This window comes from Canis aureus, chromosome 16 (assembly GCF_053574225.1).
Source record: "Canis aureus isolate CA01 chromosome 16, VMU_Caureus_v.1.0, whole genome shotgun sequence".
Lineage (NCBI taxonomy): Eukaryota > Metazoa > Chordata > Mammalia > Carnivora > Canidae > Canis > Canis aureus.
The window spans coordinates 28,070,745-28,095,992 of NC_135626.1; the positions used below are offsets into that span (position 1 = coordinate 28,070,745).

Below are 25,248 nucleotides of genomic sequence, written 5' to 3' on the forward strand. Positions count from 1 at the left end.
TGTATAATACATCTTAAAGATATAAAGAATACATCTAAAAGTGACAGCTTTTAAAAAATCTGTTGTTTTATTATTAAAAATAAACAATCTCAGGAACCAAAGGACATTCGATATTCCATCCATTTTTCCCCAGATCATTTGGAACAGAATATCAGTACCTCCCCCTGAATCTGTAGAAGCATTGGTGGACTTGTGAGCATCCTGTGTTTGAAATTTCCTTACTACATTCCTAAAATAGCATATGATAGATATAAGTGATGTTTTTGTTTGTCAACTTTATGGGAGAATTAGGTATATAGACATCAGCAAATAGGCATTTCGGTACTATAGTGTTTTGATTTTGTATACTTTAAGCCTGAGAATTATTGGTCCTTTCCAGTATTAAATTTAGGATAGTAGTTGACATATATTAGTTGCTAAGTAAATGTTAACAATAGAATTGAAGCTACCATTGCTGAATAGTTGATTGGTGTTCAAGTTTTCTTAGCTGTAGTTAAAATTTAATCTATTTGTTTAACATTTGTCAGCCTAAACCTTGTTGCTTTCCTCCTTAATCTCATATTCAATTTTCTATCCAAACAGTCCTATTTTCTCTTTTCCCAGAATCCTCCAATGCAATCCTCCTATCCAGTTGAATTTCTGCCTTCTAATTGGCCTTGCAGTGCTACTGATGAAAATAAAAAGACAGAAGTAAACCTAGAGGCTGTTTTTCAGATAGTAGATGAATTGCATTCCTCCCCTAAATTGGAGATGGTGAAGGTGGAGCCTGTTGAGAATCAGTGCCCAACATCTCAGTCTAACAGAGGCCAACATATCCTAGCTAATTCAAACAACAGCAGTGCATCTTCCACAAGTCAGGCTAGCCAGCTGGAGCAACTTACTCCTGTAGGCTCAGATATTACATCTTTTGTAGTCGGAACAGAACAAGCAATTAACTGCTCTCTACCACAGTCACCTGAGTACATCTATACCATCCACACAGCTCAGCCTGTTGAAAATACTACAATGCAGGAATCTGCAGCCATCCAACAAGCTCATGTCAAACTGAAGGAGCAGCTAAGTCATAATCCATCTCCATCTTCAGTAGTGTTTGTGCAGGAAGGGCTACCATTCAGCACACATCAGGTAAGTCAAAGAAAAAGTCCTAAAAGCTCAAAGTACCTACTGCTTCTTGCTAAAGACCATTTTAGTGAAGAGTTTGTCCACATTTTATTTGGATTTATTAACAGTTCATTATGCTTTTTTTTTTTTTAAGCTTTATTTACTTGAGAGAGAGCATGAGCACGAGGTGGGGGTGGGGTGGGGCGCAGAGGGACGCTGAGCATGGAGCTGACGTGGGGCTCGATTCCGGGACCCTGCCATCATGACCTTAAGCCAAAGTCAGATGCCTTAACTGACTGAGCTACCCAGGTGCTCCCATTTTGCTTTCTAGAAGGATCATGTCCCAGTGATTCTGCACAAAAAATTCAGAAAGAGGTAACCGTAAGCCCCAGACATCTTCTTACTATGTTACAGTCTGAAGTCAACCTCTAGACAGGCAGTCTGAGCATTTTGATATAAAACTTATTCATGTTAAATGCATCCCTCGAGTTTTGTTTCCTTTCTCAATATGGATGGACTAGGTGTGCCTAGCTGATTAAAAATCCACTACTCAGGGCAGCCTGGGTGGCTCAGCGGTTTGGTGCCTGCCTTCGGCCCAGGGCATGATCCTGGAGACCTGGGATCGAGTCCCACGTCGGGCTCCCTGCGTGGAGCCTGTTTCTCCCTCTGCCTGCGTCTCTGCCTCTCTCTTTCTATGTCTCTCATGAATAAATAAATAAAATCTTAAAAAAAAAATCCACTACTCAGAAAGGATGGTTTATCTGGCAAATAATATCAGGACTTTCCTAGCCATTTCTAGCTTGGAGGTAAGGAGATGGTTAGAGGTCTTTTTATACTTTCTTACAGCATTATTTGAATTCTCTTTTGACTTATGAGCATACTGTGTTTGAATTTCACTACTAATATCTACATTATTTTTGTTGTTCTCTACATTCTTAAAGCAGAATTCAGACTCTAGTTTGAGAGATATATTCTGAAGGTAGACGCAAATTCCTTTATTGCTGCTGGTTTATGACCAGAAAATGGATAAAGTTTGATTCTAAATAAAAAGTACATCTAAATTAAGATCACTTTTTGTGAATTAAGTTAGATTTTCCTATTTTTATTTTTTTCTTGATCTTAGGCTTCTATATGTATGTGTGTGTGTATATATATATTTATTTTTTTAATTTTGGGGTTTTTTACTCTAATGGAACTGAAAATATCACTGTTAGATTCCCAAGATAACTTTCTGACAGTTGTGTTTTTTTAATGCATTCTTTTTTAGCTCTAATTTTAGATCCAAGTGTCTTAAGGGTATCAATCAACCCATTATCCTTTTTCAAGACCAACTGTTAAGACCTAGTATATCATGATTAAAATAATATTATAAATACTATAAATTCAGACCAAAGATAGGCCCATTGTGTTTCAGATATGATTGTGAAAAGAACATAAAATTTGTCTTTGTTCCTTCATAGTCACATCCAAAATACTTGATTTCATACCTTAAAATTGCATTCACATAATTACTTTCAAGATCTTTAAAAAATATATTTGAACATCAGAGCTTTTATTTCTTAAGTCTTTTAAAAAGATTTTATTTGTTGGAAAGAGTGAGCAAGAGCGAGCAGGAGTGGAGGTGGGGGCTGTGGAGGGACTTAGAGGGAGAAACTGAGCAGGGAGCCCAATGTGGGGCTTAATCCCAGGACCCTGGGATCATGACCTGAGCTGAAGGCAGATGCTTAATCTACTGAGCCCCCTAGGTGCCCCTGAACATCAGAGCTTTTTATTTTATTTTATTTTATTTTATTTTATTTTATTTTATTTTATTTTATTTTATTAAGATTTTATTTATTTATTCATGAGACAAGGAGAGAGAAAGGCAGAGATACAGGCAGAGGAAGAAGCAGGCTCCATGCAAGGAGCCCAATGCGGGACTTGATCCCAGGACCCCAGGATCACGCCCTGGGCTGAAGGCAGGCACTAAACCGCTGAGCCACCCAGGCGTCCCAACATCAGAGCTTTTTAAAACCATGTTTTTAACTTTTAGCTTTATTTCATTATATAGTTTTATTTAAAATGAATTCAAAGAAATAAGAGTGTTTCAGAAGTTGGTCACCTTGATGAAGGGATTTGCATTCCAAAGAAAACTTAGGAACTCCAAGAAAGAAACTCCTATCTCATAAGCAGAACAGACCTAGATTTTATAGAGGCTGAAGCTTCTATAATTTTGAAGGCCTCTTTAAGACAAAGAATACAAAATGAGTAAAATTAAGTGTCCTGAGCTCCACTGACCTCACCCAACAGGATTATGCCAATGACCACTTCAATATTACCAACAAGTTGGAAATCTGATGGAAGGGATACCAGAGTGGAAAAAGATAGTGTTCTTAACCAATTGTGTGTGTGCATGTTACAAAAAATAATAATAAGCTTCATGGTTAATCTTCCTCTGGTCATAAGTAAATGTTTAACTCCATATACATTTTAATGGTTTATGCATGGGGAAATATATATTTTACTACTGAATATTCAGATTAGTTCAACAAAATCAAAGGTAGTATCACTCATAAGAATGAAAAGCCTTTTACAGGTATATTTGTTGGATCATGTTTCTGTACTAGATCTCCTCTGATAAAATATAACTTTTAGTAGATATTGGGGTAAATTCAGAATAATGAATGGGTTTAATATTTTAGGTGGATGCCAGTATAAAATGCCAGACCAATCCACCTGAGAATATCTTGCCTTCAGAACAGATGGGATTCCTTATTTCAGAAATGGGGCCTGCTAGCAAGCCTAGTAAAGAAGCAGGTTTATCCACTCCAGCCAGATACAGAGAGCGAAGAAGCAACTCACAGCAAGGAAAGTCCCCTGGTAAGGATTATTGTGCTCTAGAATACTAGAATTAGAACCATGGTGTAGAATTAATAAATGAATGACAGTTTTTTTCTGAGTCTTCATTTTTTATTCACAATTGTACTATACTTATCACATTGCTTTTTTACATAACTGTAATTTTAATTCTATATGTTTTCTTCGTTGTCTTTATAAGGTATATGAAAGTTATTTTCCTAACATTACACGTAAAAATTTGAGTTTTCAAAGAGACAAAACATATTAAGTAAACGCAAAGGAATTTGGGTTGTTTAACTTGGAGAAGGCAAGGATTAAGGGTGATTTAATAAGTGCTTCAGATGCCAAAGACTTTGTAATTATTGATGTACCTGTTCTCTTATTAACAGACTGTAGGGCAAGAGAGAATGTGCTTAAATTGTGGCAGAAAAGAATTAGATGGTCATTAATCACATTATCCTAAGCACATTATAAAGATAGTATAAAGTGTGACTTTGTATCAGTGGGATCATTTTTCTTGTGGTTTGTGGGAACCCAGAATTAATGATTGCTTTAAGCACATAGAGTTGGTTCTACTGTTTCATTCATTCATTTATTTTAATTTTTTTAGGCAGTAGAGGGAGTGTACTCAAATGGAGAGGAGAGGGACAAAGGAAGAAAAACATTTTTTTTAAAAGATTTATTTATTTGAGAGAGAGAGAGAGAGAGCACATGCACATGAGCAGGAGGGCCAGAGGGAGAAAGAATCTTAAACAGACTCCATGCTGAAAGCAGAACCCAATGCGGGGCTCTACCTCACCACCGCTAGATCACGACCTGAGCCAAATCCAGGAGTCGGACATTTAATAGACTATGCCAGAGAGAGAGAATCTTAAGTAAGCTCTATACTCAGCATGAACCCTGCTCAGGGCTTCAGTCTCATGATCCTGAGACCATGACCTGAGCTGAAAGCAAGAGTCAGATGCTTAACTCAGTCACTTGGGTGACTGAACTACCCAAGTGCCCCTGTACTACTGTTTCTAAGGCAATTGGACAAAACCATTTTCAAAGAAAATAGTAACATCTAATAAAACATGTTTCTTTATGTGATCCAAAAACAAGTCATCAAAGTCTACAGTGGCCAACTTTAATAATCTCAAATTATATATGTGTCAGAAGCATGCAATCCAGATAGAATTAATCAGGTCAGACAATCATTTTAGATTATAAAAAATGGAAAAATATTGAGAAATTCTGTGAGAATTTCTCCAAAAAGTAAACTAATAGTGATATCAAGATCTTGCTTAGACTCATAGGATTCTTGCTGCAAAACACCTTTTAGATGAACTATCTTGCTCACTCATTTATTAAACTTATCTTGTACTGTCACTTTTAGTTGAATAGATGGTCCAATCATGATGAAAGATTAAGATTTCTCACCACTGAAAATGTTTAAAACAATGGCATAGAATTTGAAGGTGGTTTATAAAAGGACAGTAACTAAAAACTTAATGCATACCCATTTTTATGCCATAAACAAGGAAAGTGGTATTGTCATCACTTTAAAGATTGGGAAACTTAGGCTGGGAGAGGATAAGTAAGTTGTTCACAAATATAAGGTCACACGTTAATTAACGTACTTAGTATCCTACTCACAGTTATTCTGTTGATTGTATTATTGGATACACAAAACTTTTAAGTTTCACGTAGTCTTTCTTATTTATTTATTTATGTATGTATGTATGTATTTATTTGTTTATTGGGTAGTTTTGTTTTTTGTTATTTCAGGTTTTTTTGTTTTGTTTTGTTTTGCTTTTGTTGCCTGTGCTTTTGGTGTACTCTCCAAGAAATCATTGCCAAGTCCAATGTCACAAAGTTTTTCTCTATGTTTTCTTCTAGGAGTTTTATAGTTTAGGTCTTACATCTAGGCCATTAGTCCCTTTTGAGTTAATTTTTGTATATGATGTAAGATAGGGTCCAACTTCATTTTTTTGCATGTGGATATACAGTTTTCCTAGTACCATTTGTTGAAGAGATTGTCTTTTCCCCATTGAGTGGCGTTAGCATCTTAGTGGAAGATCATCTGGACCATATAAGTGAGCATTTGCTTCTGGTCTCCCTGTTCTAGACCATTGGTCTATTTGTGTGTATGCTAGTACCATATGATCTGTTTAACCTCTCAATTCTGGCCTTGTCGCACAAAACCAGCCTGGGTTGTGGAGCCTGGTCTGATGACCCATGAGATTGTGATCTGAGCCAAAACCAAGAGTTGGATGCACAGGTGTCCCTATAGTAGAACAGAGAATACATAGGTGAATGGTTGTGGTGATATTCCAGTAAAGCTCTATTTACAAAAATAGGTGCTAGGAAAAAAAAATAGGTGCTGGGCCCAATTTAACCCAGAGGTCAGTTTACCACCACCTGAATTAAACTAACAGCTTTTTTTTCTGAACAGTAACAATGGAAACAAGAAAAGGGTAGAATCACATTTTTAATGTATTTTTTTTAAACTTCTTTTTTTTACATTTTTATTTATTTATGATTGTCACAGAGAGAGAGAGGCAGAGACATAGGCAGAGGAAGAAGCAGGCTCCATACACCAGGAGCCCGACGTGGGATTCGATCCCGGGTCTCCAGGATCACAAAGGCAGGCGCCAACCTGGTCCAAAGGCAGGCGCCAACCCGCTGCACCACCGAGGGATCCCACATTTTTAATATATTGAAAGAAAACTGCAATCCTAGAAGTGTCTACCTAGCAAGAAGATCCTTCAAGAATGATGGGCAGCCCCAGTGGCGCAGTGGTTTAGCGCCGCCTGCAGCCCAGGGTGTGATCCTGGAGACCCGGGATCGAGTCCCACATCAGCTCCCTGCATGGTGCCTGCTTCTCCCTCTGCCTGTGTCTCTGCCTCTCTCTCTCTAGCTGTGTCTCTATGAATAAATAAATAAAATCTTAAAAAAAAAAAAGAATGAAGGCAAGGTGATGAAAACACTTTTAGATAAACACAAAATTGAGAGATGTGCCACAGCAGGTCAGCACTAAAGGAAATTGCACAGGGTGTTCTTTGGGTAGAAGGAAACAATGGTAAAGGTATTGATTAATATGGGCTTTGATGAATCAAGAGTACATACTGTAGTTTCTAGGGAAATCACCAACACAATAGAAATAATCCAAAAGAAGGCAGGAAAGGAGGAAGAAAGAAAGGAAAATAAAGAACACAAAGAGAAAACAAAAAATGGTGGATCCAGATTCAGCCAGTACAATGATTATATGTAAATGGTCTTAAAACTTTAATTCAAAGGCAGAAATTGCTAGAATGGATGAAAAAGCAAACTCCTATAATAGGCTGGCTATGTAGGTTGAAAGTAAATGGGTGGAAAAAGATACAACATGCAAACAGGAAGTATGAGAAGGCTGGTATGGTTGTTTTTAAATAGATAAAACAGATTTTAAGACAGTATTATTAAGAGGGTCTGTATCATAATGATGAACAGTTCATGACGGAAGCGTATCTATTATAGATGTGTTTTTGTGTAATAAAAGCTTCAAAATATATGAAGCAAGAATTGACAAAAGGAGAAACAGACAATTCCTCAATATAGTAGGATATTTTTTAAAAGATTTATTTATTTTGGATCTTGTGTATTTGGGGGGAGAGGCAAAAGCAGATAATCTTCCAGTTTTAGTGTATGTGCTGCCAAAGTGAGCACAAGGAGAGAATCTTCAAGCAGACTCCCCACTGAGTGTGGAGCCTGGTCTGATGACCCATGAGATTGTGACCTGGGCGAAAACCAAGCTCAACCAACTGAGCCACCCAGGTTTCCCTATAGTAGAATATTTTAACATACTATCTAAGTAATTGATAGAGTAACTACACAAAATATTAGTAAAGACATAGAAGATCTGAGCAACATAATCAGCCACCTTGATCTAATTGGCATTTATAGAACATTGTATCCAACAATTTGAGAATATGCATTATTTTCAAGTGTATGTAGTACATTCACCAAGATAGGTCATATACTGGGCCATAAAACGAGTATCAATAAATTCATAAGCATTAAAATTATACAAAGTGTATTCTCTGAATATAACAATTAAATTAGCAATCAGTAACAATTGAATGCCTGGGTGACATAGTCAGTTAAACATCTGATTCTTGGTTTTAGCTCAGGTTGTGATCTTTGGGTCATGAGATTGAGCCCTGTGTTGGGTTCTGTACTTAGCATGGAGTCTGTTTGAGATTCTGTCTCTCCTCTCCCTTTCTTGCTCATGCTCTCTTCCTCGCTCTAAGATGAATAAATAAATATTGAAAAAAAGATTTATAGTGGCAATAAAGTAGCTAGAAAAACCTCTAACATCTGGAAATATAGTGACAGACATACTTCTAAATAATTTGTAACTCAAAGACAAAATCTCAAGAAAAATTAGAAAATATTTGGAACTGAGTGACAATGAAAATACGTTAGTTTGTGAGATGCATCTAAAACAATGTTAGCATGAAATGTGTAACTTTATTTATTATTATTATTTTTAAAAGATCTTATTGATTTGAGAGAGAGCACAGGCATGGGCAAGGGACAAGCAGACTTCCTGCTGAGCAGGGAGCCTGATGCAGGACTGATCTTAGGCTCCAGGATTATGACCTGAGCTAAAGGCAGACACTTAACTAAGCCACCCAGGCATCCATATTTTTATTTTTTAAAGATTCATTTATTTTAGAAAGACAGAGCACACATGTATATGAGTGGGGGTAGGGGCAGAAGGAGAGAATCTTCAAGCAGACTCCCTACTGAGCATGGAGCCAGATGTGGGGCCTCAGTATCACGACCTACGAGATCATAACCCATGAGATCATGACCTGAGCCAAAACAAAGAGCCAGATGCTTAACTGACTGATCCACCCAGGTGCCCCAAAATGTATAGCTTTAAATGCTAGTATTATAAAAGAACTAAGACCTAAAATCAGTGACCTGAAGTTTCACTATAGGAAACTAGAAAAAGGAGCGCCTAGTGGCTTGGTTAAGTGTCTGCCTTCAGCCCAGGTTGTGGTCCTAGGGTCCTAAGGATCTAGTCCTTGCGTCAAGCTTCCTGATCTGCAGTGAGTCTACCTCTCCCATGCTCATGTTCTCTCTCTCAAATAAATAAAATCTTAAAAAAAAAAAAAGAAACTAGAAAAAAAAGAGGAAAGTAAACCCAAAATAAACATGAGGGAGGAAATGATAAAAATAAGAGTAGAAATCAATTAAATAGAAAACAGTTGAGAAAATGAACAAATATAAAACTGGCTCTTTGAAAAGATCAACAAAATTGAGAAACCTCTAGCTAGACTGATCAAGAAAAGAAGAGAACCCAAATCATAACTATCAAGAATGAAAAAGGGATTACCACCTCAGAATTTATGGATATTAAAAGGATAACAATACTGGGGAATAGTCTTACATCAATGAACACGACTTAAATGGAATAAACATATATTTTGAAAAATACTACTTACTAAAATTCATACAATAGCCAGATGAATAATAGTCCTACATCTATTAAGGAAGTTGAATTGGTTATCAAAGACTTTCCTTAAAATTAAGAATCCTCATGATGACTTAAATAGATACAGAGAAGGCACTTGACAAAATTCAGCACTTATTCATAGTAAAAACTCCAAACAAAGTAGGAATAGTAGAAAATTTCTCAAACTGATAAATAGCACCTCTAAAATATATATAACAAAGATCATACTTAATGGTGAAAGACTATATGTGTCAGAGACTGGGAACAATGCAAGGATACCCACTTTTACCACTTGTATTCAGTATTATACTGGTGGGCTTTGTAATAGCAAGAAAAATAAAAGTCATAAAGATTGAAAAGGAAGAAGTAAAAGTATTTGTAGATGATATGATAACTTATGTAAAAAGATCTAGGGAATCTACAAAGCAACTGCTGGAACAAATAAATGAATTTAGCAAGGTTGTAGACATAAGATTGATATATGCAAAAATCAATTGTATTTTTCTAAACTAGCAGCACACAATTGGAAAATGAAATTAAGAAAAAAACAAACACAATAAGACCAAAATCATAAGTTACCTAAGAATAAGTTGAACAAAAGATATCTAAGACCTCTACATTGATAACTATAAATTTTGCTGAAAGAAATTAAAGAAGACATAAAAGGAAAGATATGCCATATTCATAGATAAAAAGATCCAATTTTTTAGAGTGACAGTTTTTCCAAATTGATCTATAAACTCAGTGCAATCTCAATCAGACTTCTAGTAGACTCTTTTTTTTTTTTTAAATTACAAGCGGATTCTAAGATTTAAAAGAAAATGCAAAAGTCAGAGTTACCAAGGCAATTTTCAAAAACAGAAGGTTAGAAGAGATTTTATCTGATTTCAAGACTTACCATAAAGCTACAATAATTAAAATAGTTTGACATTGGTGAAAAGATAGACGTATAGATGAATGATACAAAATAGTCCAGAAATAGATCTGTACATATGAGGTCAACTGATTTTCAACTATGATGCCAAGGCAACACAGTGGAGAAAGAAAGTCTTTACAACAAAAATTAGCATTGATCCATACCTCCATAAATAAAAATTAACTTAAAATGAATTATAGACCTAAATATAAAACCCAAACATATAAAACTTTTTTTTATTGTTAAGATTTTATTTATTTATTCATGAGAGAAAGAGAGAGCCAGAGGCACAGGCAAAGAGAGAAGCAGGCTCCCTGCAGGAAGCCCGAAGTGAGACTCAATCCCAGGACTCCAGGATCACGCCTTGGGCCAAAGGCAGGCACTCAACTGCTAAGCCACCCAGGCATCCCAAAAAAACTTCTTGAAAAAAATAAGAAAAAAAGTTTTACTATTTTGGAGTGGACAAAGATGTCTTAGAACACAAAAAGCATGATTAATAAAGAAAAAATTGATAAATTGGATTTCATCAGAATATAAGACTTTTGCTCTTTGAAAGACACCATTAAGAAAATGAAAAGGCAAGCCATAGTCTAATAAAAAAGATTGATAACACATATGTCAAAACAAAGGACATGTTTAGAGTGTAAAAAGAACTCTTATAAAGTAATTTAAAAATGGGAGGAATATATGAAAGACGTTTCACAAAAGATATACAAGTGGGCAATAAGCACATGAAGAAATATAACATATTTAATCATCAGGGAAGTTAGATTAAAACTATAACGAGGGGCAGCCCAGGTGGGAATTTAGGAATTCCACTCTTAGGAATGTCTCTTACGGAATTCACTATTGTGTCATTTACGATAGCAAAAATTTGGAAAAAGCATAAATGCCTGACAAGAGGAACCTAGATAAATTATGAAAAAATTAAATACTATGCAACCATTTAAGAGTATAAAGTAGCTTGATATATTGTTACCTGGAAATATAGTAAGTGTTCATAATATGTTAAGTTGATGAAACAAGTTGCAGCACAGTATGTCTGAGACAACTTCCTTTCTAGAAAGAAAAAAGTATATACTATGTAATTATAGAAAAAATATGGAAGTATATGATGAAACTGATTCATGTAACAGTGATTACCTCTGGGAAAGTAGAATTGGAGGTGTAGAGAGGAAGTATTTTGCCATACACATGGATATACACAATGGTGGGATAATGGGAAATTTTCACTCCTTTTTTTGTTTTTTCTAGATTTTTAAAATTGAAAAATAATTAAAAATATTTAAAATTGTTTAAATATTTTAAAGTGTTCCTGTAGTATAAGTATATAAGCATCAAAATAATAGGAATGGGAAATTTAAAGAATTTTTTTAAAGATTTTATTTATTCATGAGAGACACAGAAAGAGAGAGATTGGGGCAGAGACACAGGCAGAGGGAGAAGCGGGCTCCATGCAGGGAGCCTGATGTGGGACTTGATCTCGGGTCTCCAAGATCACGCCCTGGGCTGAAGGCAGGTGCTAAACTGCTGAGCCATCCAGGGATCCCCTTAAATAATATTTTGGAAAAATATTTATATCCCACTTATTTTTTAAAAAGATTTATTTATTTGAGAGAGAGTGAGAACATGCAGTGGGGAGGGGCAGAGGGAGAGAGAAACTTATACAAACTCTACACTGAGCATGGAGCTTGATGTAGGGCTCGATTTCATGACCTCGAGATCAGGACCTGAGCTGAAACCAAGAGTCGGATGCTACACTTACTGTACTACCACGTGTCCCTGTATCTCACTTATTAACTTGACTTTTGAGGTTTATATATGATTGACTCAAGCTGACCTTATTTCACACCTAAAATGCTTTTCCAAGATTTTATAGAATTTTTAGAGCTTATAGTGGCTTTTAGTTTTAAAGTTTCTGTTTAATTCCAAATTAACCCATTTCTCACCTTTTACAGCTCTTCTCTCTTGTCTGCTCCATCCTGTACCAGATGTAGAACTTAGCCCTCCTCCTTTGATTTCTACCCTCCCCTGAGCATTTACATTAGGCATTTGTATGTGTTCAGTACTTTTCTGAAGATTAGGAGAAGTAGGAAGGTTTGCATTTAGAATACTGCAAATAATTTTAAATGGAATGTTATCCATCTTTTTTTAAAAAAGATTTTATTTATTTGAGAGAGAGAGAGAGCACGCATGTGCATGCACAAGTCGGTAAAGAGCAGAGGGAGAAGGACAAGCAGACTCCACCCTGAGTTCAGAGTCCAACGTGGAGCTCAGTCTCATGACCCTGAGATCATGACGTGGGCTGAAATCAAGAGTCAGATGCTTAACTGACTGAGCCACCCAGTACCTCGCCATCTTTCTTTTTAAAAGGCCTTCAGTTACTTTACCACTTTCTCACCTTTCCGTGTCACTAATCACTATGGCCTTCACCATGTTGTCATCTTTCCTTGTACTAGCACTATACCCTCTCTTCTCTGGTCTTTTTTTTCTTACTTAAGGAGAGAAGTTAGGTATTTCTTCTCTTTACTAATGTCTTTGAGGCTTTATCTTCCCCAACCAAAACAACCTGTTAAGATACATTATCTGGGAAAAAAAAAAAAGGATATAGTATCTGCAAATACAGTTACCTTCTCAAGAGGAACTCTGGTACCTGCTGTTAAAATAATATTTTCATCTCTTTTACTATTATGGTTATAAGATGTAACTGATAAAATAATTAACATATTAATTATCTTTTTTGATTCTTTATGTTGTTGTTTTTTTCCCCTAAGTAAAATCTTATCCTTTGGTCAGTGGTGTTGATAGCTAAGTCTTAATTGACCTTGCCTTCCTGCTGTGAAATAGAAGAGTTGTGACATATTGACAGTATTAGAACATCTAATCACATTTCCATTTTATTAAGGGCAAGGAGGAAATGACTTATGCTTAAGCTAGAACCTCTTTGCTAAAAAGTTAGCTTTTGTAATGAGAATGTAAGCAGAAATACAATTCATGAAGTATACATTTATTCTACCTTGTTAGAACTTAACCTAACAGTCTGTGAAAACATGGCTGTATATAAGGTTCTGTGGGATTAGAAGACCTTAACCAAAGTCAGTGTTACGATTTTTATACTATCTACTATAGGCAATATGGCATAGTTGATAGGAAGAAAGCTTTTGGTAATAAAAAACCCGCTACATTAAAATTAAAACCTAAATTAAATAAAAGTTCTAAATTAAAATCTAGAAGCATTTACCATGGTAATTTTGGATATATTTGCTTTACTGGGCCTCAGTTTCTTCATCTATAAAATGAAGATAATGATGATATAAAACCTATAACCAGCCTAGTATAGTGCCTGGTACATAGTAATTAATCAGTACATGGTAACAATGGAATTTTAGCAATAATTATTTTCATAATACTTATTATGTTTATTACTGTTAAATGCTTTTCAGATGACTGGTATCACTTTAAATTCATGTGGGTTCCTGGTGTTACCAGCATCCTATATTTCCTTAGGATATTCCCCATTTTCCAAAGCCATTCTACCGTATCTTCTCTGCTCCTTCTAACACCCTGCTCTTTTCATTCTCAGCTGTGACCTTGTTTCTTATTGAGAACATAGAAGCAACTAGAAGAGAATTTTCATATTTTCCTACCAACAAATCTATCACTCTATCTCCAGTTATAACCTCACACTCTGCCTTTCCTCCTATTACAATGAAAAAAGGCCCATCCTTCCATTCGTGTACAGAATCCCATCTACTTCTGTGTACTTAATGGACTTAGCACTTACAGTTATCCCCCTTTACTCTTCAATAATCGCTTTTTACCTTTTATGTAAGATAATTCCCATCACCACACAAACATGCCGTCTTAGGTTCTATGATAAAAGAAATTTCTTTCGCCTTTCCTTCATTCATATCTCCATCCTGCTATTACTCCATTTTTTGTGTTTCTTTTAGAGGAAAGCTCCTTGAAAGCATATCCTTTCCTCATTCGACTTTTCATTCCTGTTACTCAGCTGATACTACTCATATCAAGGTTTCCACTGACTGCCACATTGCCAGGTTCTCAGTCCCCACTTTGTTGTACCTCAGTGGCATTTGAACAGACCACTTCACCTTTCCTGAACTACTTTCTTCACTTGGCTTCTGCAATATCACCCATTCCTGGTTTTCCTTCACTTTCACTGGCCACTCCATAGTTTCTTTTACTTAATCTTTTTTTTTTTTTGTCTTTCCTGACTTCTAATTATTGATGAGTCCCAGAACTCCATTCTTGTACCTCTTTTCTTCTCTATCAGTTCCTAGGTAATCCCAACTAGTCTCATTGCTTTTATTATCATCTGTGTAGTGATGACTCCTAAATTTATATCTTAAATCTCAATTTTCTCTGAATTCCAGATTTGCATACCTTATTGCCTATACTACATCTTTGTTTAGATGTTCCATAGGACATGTCCCATATGTTCCAAACTTAGTATATTCCACCCTTTCCCTAATTTTACTTATTTTAGGAAATAGCACTTCTAGTCTCCAGTCAGCCAAAAATCTTGACTCTGTTCTCTCACATTCAACCCCCATCAACAAATTCTATCAGCTTAGAATCAGTATAGGTCTAGAATCTGACCATTTCTTAACACCCTTGGATTCTATCACCATGGTCTGAGCACTGCCATCTCTTACCTAGATGACTACAGTAGCTTCTTAACCAGTTTTCCTGCTCCACTGTTGGCCCCTAAAGCCTTTTCCTCTCACAGCAGTCATCCTTTTAAAACATTAATTATTTCCCTGTTTAAATTTTTCCAGTGGTTTTATATCTTATTTAGAATAAAATCTAAAAATCCTTATAGTGGTCTGCAAGATGCTCAATGATATGGCTCCTGGCAACTGCTCTGACCTCATCTACCACCTTGTGTCCTCCTCATCTATTCAAGCCCCAGAAGTCTCTTCACTAGTCTTTGAACACACCAAACACATTCTCGCCTTCACACTTGCTGTTCTCTGTGCCTGAAATATGCTTCACCCAGATATTTACATGGCTTGTTCCTTTATTTCATTCAGTTCTCTTCTCAGATGCCAGCTCAACATAGAAATCTTCCTGACCGTGCTATCTTGAATAGCACTATTCCCCATGTCCTACCCTCCTTCAATCTCTATTCTTTATCTCTTTTTGTTTTTCTTTTATAGTGCTTATCACTAGTTTGCATTTTCTATTTATTATTTTTCTTGTCTCTTGATGAGGGCAAGGACTAGCTCAACACCAAGAGGTTAGCTGTGGCCTTCAATGTTTGTTAAGTGAATGAATCACTTTTTCCCCACTTTTACTGATCTACTTTTTAAAAAAATCCTTGGAAAAAAGCAATTAAAAATTATGGTAAAATATACATAGCCCTTCAGTTTACCATCTTTACCATTTTTTAAGTGTATTGTTCCCTGGCATTCACATTGTGCTGCTCCCATCACCACCATTCATCTCCAAAACTCTTTTCATTTTGCAAAACTGAAACTCTGTACTCATTAAACAATAACTCCGTATCCCCCCACTCCCACCACTAGAAACTACTATTTTACTTTCTGTCTCTCTGAGCAATCTTTTAATTAACCACCAAAAGATAAGTTTTGAACACATGAGGAGTCAAACCACACCTCAGGTTTCTTTTAACAAGTACTTATTTGAACAACTGCCATGGGCTTGGTACCATGCTGGGTACACTAGGGACATACAAATAGTGTCTTCTATAGTTCTTTTCTTCTGGAACCTAGAATTGTGTGTCTTGCTAAGATGCCATTTCATATCTTGTTATTATGCTCTGACATTTAAAATTGAGATATAGGGGCACCTGGGTGGCTCAGTGGTTGAGCATCTGCCTTCAGCTCAGGTTGTGATCCTGGGGTCCTGGGATTGAGTTCCATATCAGGCTCCCTGTAGGGAGCCTGCTTCTCCCTCTGCCTGTGTCTCTGCCTCTCTCTCTGTGTCTCTCATGAATAAATAAATACAATATTTTAATTCAATCAAACTGAGATATGTTTGATTATGAATTTTATTTTTTGTAGCCATTTTCTGCTTTCCCTGTCTTTTTGTCTGATTATTTTAAATTAATAGGAAAATATACATTTTTAGATAAAATTCACAAAACATAAAATTAACCATTTTAAAGCGCAAAGTTCAGTGGCTTTAGTATATTGACAGTGATGTGCAACCTCTACCTCTTTCTAGTTCCCAAACATTTTTCATCACTCTAAAAGAAAACCCCATATTCACTAAGCAGTTACTCCTATTGCTTCCTCCCCCAAGCCCTTGGCAGCCACCAATCTGTGTTCTATCTCTATGGATTTACCTCTTCTGGGATATTTCATAGAAATGAAATCATGCAGTATATCACCTTTTGTGTCTGGCTTATTTCACTTAGCATAATCTTTTCAAGGTTCATCCACATTGTAGAATTTGAATCAGTTTTCTTTTTATGGTGAAGTAATATTACATCATATATATATTTCACATTTCATTTATCCATTCATCAGCTGATGGACGTTTGGGCTGTTTCTACCTTTTGGTTATTGAGAATAGTGCTATGAACATATGTGTACATGTATTTGAGTATCTGTTTACAAGTCTTTTGGGTGTATACTTAGGAGTGGAGTTGCTGGGTCACATGGTAATTCTAACTATTGACCAAATTATTTTCCATAATAGCTGCAGCATTTTGCATTCCCTACAGCAATGTATAGGGTTCCCATTTTTCCATATCCTCATTAGCACTTGTTGTTTTTCACTTTTTATTATTGTTAGAGCCATCCTAGTAGGTATGAAGTGGTATCTCATTTTTGTTTTGATTGCATTTCTCTAATGATTAGTGATGTTGAACATCTCTTCATATGCTTCTTGGCCATTTGTATATCTTCTTTGGAGAAAGATCATTTTTTTACAACTATTATAGCAGTATTCTATTTGATGAAATCTTCCAATTTAGTTAAATCTCTCTGGATTATAGCCCTAGTGAGTGCTACAACTTAGTAAACTATGGCCTGTGAACCAATCTAGCACACTCCTGTTTTTATATGGCCTGCAAGCTAAGCGTGGTTTTTACATTTTGAATGGCTGGGGGTAGGAGGTGGGGAATCAAAAGAAGAATAGTTCAGACACATAAAAATAATATGAAATTCCAATTTCAGTGTCTATAATAAATTTTAATTGGAACACACAGCCACACCCGTTCATTGACATATTGTCTGTGACTGCTTTCACACTATGACAGCAAAGTTGAGCAGTTAAGGCCATATGGACCACAAAGCCCAAGATATTTACTACCTGGCACTTTACAGAAAAATTTTGCCTACTGTGTATCTTATTCTGTTTAGGTTGCTATACCACAAATCCTATAGAGCAGCTAGCTTATTATAAACAACAGAAACTTATTTCTCAGTTCTGGAGGCTGGGAAGCCCAAGATTAAGGCATAATAAATTCAGTGTCTGGTGAGAGCCTGTGTTCTTGATCATAGGGGGCCATCTTCTTGCTGTCTCTCATATGGCAGATGGATGAGGGAGCCATCTGGGGTCTCTTTTACAAAGACATTAATATCATTCATAAAGTTCCACTCTCATGACCTAATGACCTCCCAAAGTTCCTGCTTTCTAACATCGTCACACTGGGGTTAGGTCTCAACATATGAACTTCGGGGAGATAAGCATTCAGTCTATTATTGCACCTGTGTTAGGAAGTCCTTGTTCTTTGCTTCTGATCCTTGATGACCAGAGAAACCTTTAAGAGAGTAAGGAGGTACTTGTGAGGAGGGCTCAAAATCAACTAGTGTTCAGTTTAGATGACCAAATGTTTTTTATTTTGATATTGAACTCCAAGATTGAAGTAGTAATGATAGGAACCAAATGTAAACTTCCTAAAGTATCCCTTACATTTCAAATGTCACTATCATTAGGATTATCTCCCCTCAATAAGGTTTCAACTCTTACAATACATTATTTATGATAGAAAATAAAGAAATTTCATGAAATCACCTCTGAAGACTCCTTTGGTTCCAAAATCTAAAACACTATGATTCTAACGTTAACTGTTGGAATGTCATTATGTTGTTTAATATCCCGTTGAACAGAGGCATCCTGTATTCTAGAACTTCTCAGTGCCCTTCTATAACTGAATTATTTTGAAAATGTATCTGCCCCCCCCAAAAAAAAGAAAAAAAAGAAAAAAAAAAGAAAATGTATCTGCCCTGTTTAAGTAGGAGCATCTTCTCACACTTTAACCTTTCTTTGAATTTTTTTCAAATAAGAGACTTCAAGTTAAGTATCCAGACTGTTTTGATTTCAATAGATTGTATTTAGTTAGAAGGAAATTGTCAATTACAGTCACTACCATGCTGTTCGTAGGCTTTTTGAGCACATGTTAACTTAAAGAAATATGGTTTGGATCAAAAATACCAAGAAGTAAAGAAAACTAGATTCACTTATGCTCCTCCAATTTCTGTAATACCACCCTAAACTGCATTTACTTAAGTATTAATCTTAGGGTGAATCTATATTCTTGTTTTGATGGGATATTTACTTTCTGGTTGAAGGAAATGGAATGTTTATAAGCAAAGTTGTTGTCATTCCTAAAGAACGATCTTCCCACTTTGTAGCTATTGGATTTTGGATGAGATTTCATTAAGATAATCACTCTGAAGCCCTAGAGGGTGCTCTCAATAGGAATGAACTTTCCCCAACAAGTAGATGCAATGCAAAGGGCCTCAAGGCCTTTCAGCTCTCAAACCAACTGAGCTACCGTCCGTCATCTGTCATCCGCAAATACTTACCTTCTCTGATGAGTATGCAAGCTTCTCTTCTAAAGGAAGTCATCTAAACCTCTAGTAGCACCAGGCTAGTTTATATTTTTGCATATTCTAATTGGTCTCTATGCCCCCACACTTTTAAAAAGATTTTGTTTATTTATTTGACAGAGCATAAGCAGGTTGAGCAGCAGGCAGAGGCAGAGGGAGAGGGAGAAGCAGGCCCCACCCCCCTCAGCAGAGAGCCTGACATGGGGCTTGATGGGGATCATGACCTGAGCCAAAGGCAGGTGCTTAACCAACTGAGCCACCCAGACACACCTAGTCACTATACTCTTCTCAACTGGCAACTTTGTTAATGAAGGAAGCTCATTTTAATAAAATTACTATGTTTAGATGCTCATTATTAGAAGCTGTGTGCCAAATGCTATTTAAAGCCCAGCTATTAAGGTTAAGAGGGTTTGTTGCTCACATTACTTTACATAGCTCATTCTGAGGGTGTTATAGAGCCATGCAGGGTATTGCTATTTTAAACATTCCTGTCTGTGATGTGTTCTTGTCCGTGATTTGAACATATCGATGTGATAAAGTCGTAATAAGCATGATGAATGACATTTATTCACCGAAAAAAGAGAGTTCATTGCTACTATTCTTCAGTCTGCCTCCCTTTGTGAAATTTGTAGTGGCTTTACTAGCCTTTACCTTTCACATGTTCCATTACCGTATGGCCTGTGCTTCCTTCTCATATGGAGCTGAGGTATTTGAAGAATGTTCATAATTAGGTGTTTCTCCTACATCTTTCGGTCAGCTTTTAGAGATCCTAATGCCTAGGTAGCACTTCACACCAATTAAATCAGAATGTTGGAGGGTAAGAGCCTTAGGCATCAGTATTTTTTAAAAGATCCCCAGTGATTCCAGTGTGCAACAAGGTTTAGAAACCACTGGCTTTACTTATTAACCATATAGCTTAGAGGAGAGCTTCTTGCTCCTGGTATCATTTTATCCCTAAGGATTAATTAAATGACTTTATAATAATACACTTTACTTGAAAAAAATGTTATATAAATATAAGACAGTACTGTATTTTGTTATTATATAGACTATAAAGTAGCACTTTTGTGGTAAAATATGCATAATAAAATTTACCACATTAACCATTTTGTACAGTTCAGTGGCATTAAATACATTCACATTGTTGCACTATTATCACCACCATCCATCTCCAGAACTTTTCTCATCTTCCTAAACTGAAACTGTGTCCATTATACAATAATTCCCATAATAGCCTGCAGCCTGTGGCAACCACTATGCCCACTTTCTGTCTCTATAAATCTGACTGCTCTAAGTACTTGTATAAGTGGAATTATACAGTATTTATTTTTTTGTGACTGACTCATTTCAATTAGCATATCTTCAAGGCTCAACCATGTTGTAGCATGTGTCAAAATTTTGTAATTTTTTTTAATTTTGTAATTTTTTAAGGCTAATATCTCAGTGTATGTATATACCACATTTTTAAATCCATTCATCTGCCCTTGGATACTTGGACTGCTTACATCTTTTGGCCATTGTGAATAATGCTGCCATGATCATGGATGTACAAGAAATGAATCTTAAGTGATAAATTGATAGTATGTTTTCCCTCTATAAGAGGCTCATCTGGATAAATTGTTTATTCTTTTTTAAGAAGATTTTATTTATTTATTCATTAGAGATACAGAGAGAGAAAAGCAGAGACATAGGCAGAGGGAGAAGCAGGCTCCATGCAGGGAGCCCAATGTGGGACTCAATCCCGGGACTCCAGGATCACGCCCTGGGCCAAAGGCAGGCACTAAACCACTGAACCACCCAGGGATCCCCTCTTTTTTTTTTTTCTTTTTTTTTTTAAATTCATGATAGTCACACAGAGAGAGAGAGAGAGAGAGAGGCAGAGACACAGGCAGAGGGAGAAGCAGGCTCCACGCACCGGGAGCCCGACGTGGGATTCGATCCCGGGTCTCCAGGATCACGCCCTGGGCCAAAGGCAGGCGCCAAACCGCTGCGCCACCCAGGGATCCCCCCTCTTTTTTTTTTTAAGATTTTTTTTTTTTAATTTGAGAGCAAGAGCATGAGCAGGAGGTGCGGGGGACAGGGAGAAGCATGCTCCCCTCTGAATAGGGAGCTCAATGTGGGGCTCAGTCCCAAGACCTTGGGATCATGACTTGAGCCAAAGGCAGATAAGCGCTTAACTGACTGAGCCACCCAGCCATCCAAATTGCTTGTTCTTTATGGATAGATTGTAGTGCAGTTCACCAGATGAGTTCACCTGCCCCTAATGACTGGTCTGCCTCTTACAAGTTATGCAAAAATTAGTTATTATTCTGTATGCTTTCTGGATTTTCTCAAATGTGGTGGTAGAATTATTTTATTGAATCAGCTCTCTTGCCCACTCTGTGGGTCAGTCCCACAGAAGCTGTGTTCTAGAAATGTAATGATAAATAAATAAATAAATGTAATGATTCTAGTCTTGTGACTAGAATTAAATAAAGGAGTCATGCTATATAGTTTAGTTTAATTCCCAAATGGTTCTACAGCAAAATTGTAAACTGCAAAACAAACTGAAAAGGGTTCCGTGGTCTAGAAGTTATAAACTAGAAGTACGTATGTTGCTCTAGAAGTTGAAAACTAATTAATTAGCTCGAGTCTAGAAGCCACATTAGGATCTTTTTACTTCTGCCAGTGTTACTAAGGCCCCGTAGCTCTACTTCTATACATGGTCTTAGTTTTTTGTATTGCAAAATCTAGTACCTGAGCTGAGAGTTCACTTTTTAGTTCTTTCCATTCTTTTCTTTTTTTCTAAGATTTATGGTTTTTTTTTTTTTTTAAGATTTATGTTTTTATTTGGGGTGGGGAGGGGCAACGGGAGGGGGAGAGAGAAACCCAAGCAGACTGCACTGAGCTCAGAGCCTGAGGTAGAGCCCTGAGGTCATGATCCTGAGATCACAACCTGAGCTGAAACCAAGAGTCTGACACTTAATCAAGTACACCACCTAGGCATCCCTATTTCTTTCCATTTTTAGTGAACCCTCTGTCTCTTGACTACAATGAAGGGTGTTTCTTTTCTACAGACAGTTCAGATAGGTGTTTCTACAAGAGATCAGCTGTGTTTTCAGTAAGTGGAAATTTTATGGAGTAAATCAACTTTGGAAAAATAGTGATTACTCATTTTAATGTTGTATTTCTTTTTTTTTTTTTTAAGATTTTATTTATTTATTCATGAGAGACACACAGAGAGAGGCAGAGACACAGGCAGAGAGAGAAGCAGGCTCCATGCAAGGAGCCCGATGTGGGACTCGATCCCGGGTCTCCAGACTCAGGTCCTGGGCTGAAGGTGGCGCTAAACCGTTGAGCCACCGGTCCTGCCCTAACATTGTATTTCTGAAGGCACCACTTTTTCAATTCCCACAAGCCACCCACCCACTCATCCTTATAGTATCAAAGGAATGAATTTTGATTTATGTGTGTATATTTCACTTTGATCCCTTTGACACTTCTTAATTTTTCATTTAAAATAAAAGGTAGTTGAAATGAAAAGAGGCTCAGACACATCACTGAAAAGAAAGAAACTGTATACTTTGTTGGTCTTACTCGGTTAACAATTGGCCTGCATCTGTGTGCTTTAGAGTTACAGGGATGACCGAAAACTGAGACTCTGATGAGATAATATAGTTTGAGATCCAATTCTACATTTAAACATGAGCAACTTGTTCTTCTTGTCTGAAGACTTATCTATTGAATTCTATAGTCCTAGAGGCTAAGAGTGAGTAAACAAACCTTCTTTCATTTTAGATCTCCATCTGCTGGTGGACGTGGCCTGCAAGCAGGAGCACTTTCCAAAGGAGGAAGAATTAAAAGAGTGAGGAATGGATGACAAATGTGACATTGTGCACTAGCTGTAGCTGGAAGCAGATTAGCCTTGCACATGACACACTGTTGGGATTTTTTCAGTTCTGTTAAGGAAAAGTATTTTTGTTTTGTTAATTGAGAATTTTGTTAATTGAGAATTGGGACTTTTTTATTTGCTGCAGCTGTTCAGTTCAGATTATTTACCTTGACAAACTACTAAACATCTAGCAGTCTTTTTTTTTTTTTTGCTGCCCAGATCCCTTTCAAATGAAAAGTCCTGGCCTTCTGTTACAGTCAAGAAGCATCTAAAAAAACTGCTGCATCTATGGTACTGAAGAATAATCTGTATGTGTGTGCTGATTTGCCATTTTGCCACTCTCAAACTGTAATCAGCACAACTCCAGGGGGAGTTCAGTCTCTCTGGTTCAAGTCACAGTGTGATCCTTGTAGAGAAGATTGTGTGAGAAACAAAGGCATGTGAGGTCACCAAGATCACAGATCTAAATGGGTCAGGAATTCCAGGGAAGAAACTCTTCAGAAAGAGCTAATTTTCTAAGTGATTAACCAGGAAATGCTCTTACTTCCTAACCCAGCATTCTGTTTCAAAAGCAAGGCATCCAGACTTGGACCATCCATCACACTTAACAGCCCCTGATTCTTTTATATTAATGGGAGCATTCTTCTATTTTCGTATCTTTCTTTAATTTTAATGATACATTATCATAAATGGTAAGAAGGTTTTGTTATATATCACTTATTTAAATGTCTTCTAAAGAAAAGTATTTAATTTGTTCATTATATTTATAAATGCTGGTAGATTTAAAAGGTTTAAAACTTTATATTTTTATTAATACTGAAGGATAGAAGGATAAAGGATGCATGTGTAAAATACTTATTTTGAAGGGGAAAATGTGTGAACAAAAACATTTAGCGATTTAACACTGTTTTCTTACTTTAGATTTTTATATTCAATACATATAAATTCTCATCTATATGAGATATTGTGTGCAAATTTTGGGAAAAACTGATTAGTAGTCATTTACCAGAAGCTGTACCTCTGGCATTTTTAATAGTTTATGTCTGGTTTAAGCTTCTGAGAGAATTTTGGATAGTGGGATAGACCATAACATTTTAATTTTATCCCCTCTATAGGATTCTGAATTAAATAGTAGGATTGTGGGACCGGTTTTTAGGAGAGGTATCTGGGGTGTCCACTTTATGTGGTTGATCCCTTACTTGCCCATCCAATGACAGCAAGAAACTTTATGATTTTAAAGTCTTTTAAACTGGCTAGAACTTTCTTATTGGATTCTGTTTCAATTATTCTAATAAGAATTGCAGAAACAAAAGGAAAGCCTAGGAATATGAAACTAAAAAGAAAAGGCACTTAGTGATATGACATAAATACTATGCTACTCTTTGTGAGTGTAACAATTCATTTCTTAAATTGCATTGTGCCTTCCCAATGATGTCAAACTGTAGAAGTTTTACAGAGATAGTAGTTTTTTGGAAAAGAATGAGTTCTGTATTGGTCTACAGTGACTCAGTTCAGATATGAAAATAGGTTCTGAAAAGTGACCTGTTTGGTCCATCTGATTAGACTAGTTGATGTCCATGTGATGGGCATTTATTCATCTTTATTAGCAAGGTTTAAAAGATAAACAAATTATTAAGACTCTTCCATCTTTTAGCCACACTATGTATTTTGACAGAGTATGTGAAGAGGAGACCCAATTTCCAAATGAAGGAATTGCGCCTTTTTTCTGTCATGTCGCAAAGCTGATAAACTGTGTAGGTGACATTCCTTCCCTTAATATGCCTTTTGGCTTTGTATATTTTGAAAGAGATAATATCTTTTGAGGAATGTGTGTCAAACAGAAACCTTGACATGGATTTGGTTTCAGTGGTTTTAAGGCTTAATGAATGAAATACCTTTATCAGCTTTCCAAACTTTTTTATATATGAACACAACAGACCAAGGAGCTGGATCTCCTGCTATACTCACATGCCTGCTACCTATCAACTAAAGCTATCATCACTGACTTGGGAAAAATGGCAAAAGATCGAATAAATTCTTTGTGTGAATTAGCCAGTAGGGTCTGACATCTACTAACAAGGTTTCTGACTAGCACCTCAGTATTTCAGCACCTTAAGTATGATAAATTTCAATCAGTCAACAATAAAGTGAGTGTTTCAACAACTTGTCTTGCTTGTTTTTACTGTTTTATTGGTGATCAATAGAAACCTCA

The 25,248-nt window shown here is 36.4% G+C and overlaps 1 protein-coding gene across 1 annotated transcript in view; it reads left to right on the forward strand.

Annotated features, from left to right (window-relative positions):
* Window positions 1-25,199, forward strand: part of HSF5 (heat shock transcription factor 5) — a 45,379-nt gene extending 20,180 nt beyond the window's left edge. Inside the window, exons 4-6 of the mRNA XM_077852523.1 lie at window positions 604-1,125; window positions 3,783-3,960; window positions 22,943-25,199. Of these exons, the coding sequence (XP_077708649.1) occupies window positions 604-1,125; window positions 3,783-3,960; window positions 22,943-23,013 (771 nt within the window). The 3' untranslated portion in view covers window positions 23,014-25,199. The remainder of the gene's footprint in view (window positions 1-603; window positions 1,126-3,782; window positions 3,961-22,942) is intronic.
* The last annotated feature ends 49 nt before the right edge of the window (window positions 25,200-25,248 follow it).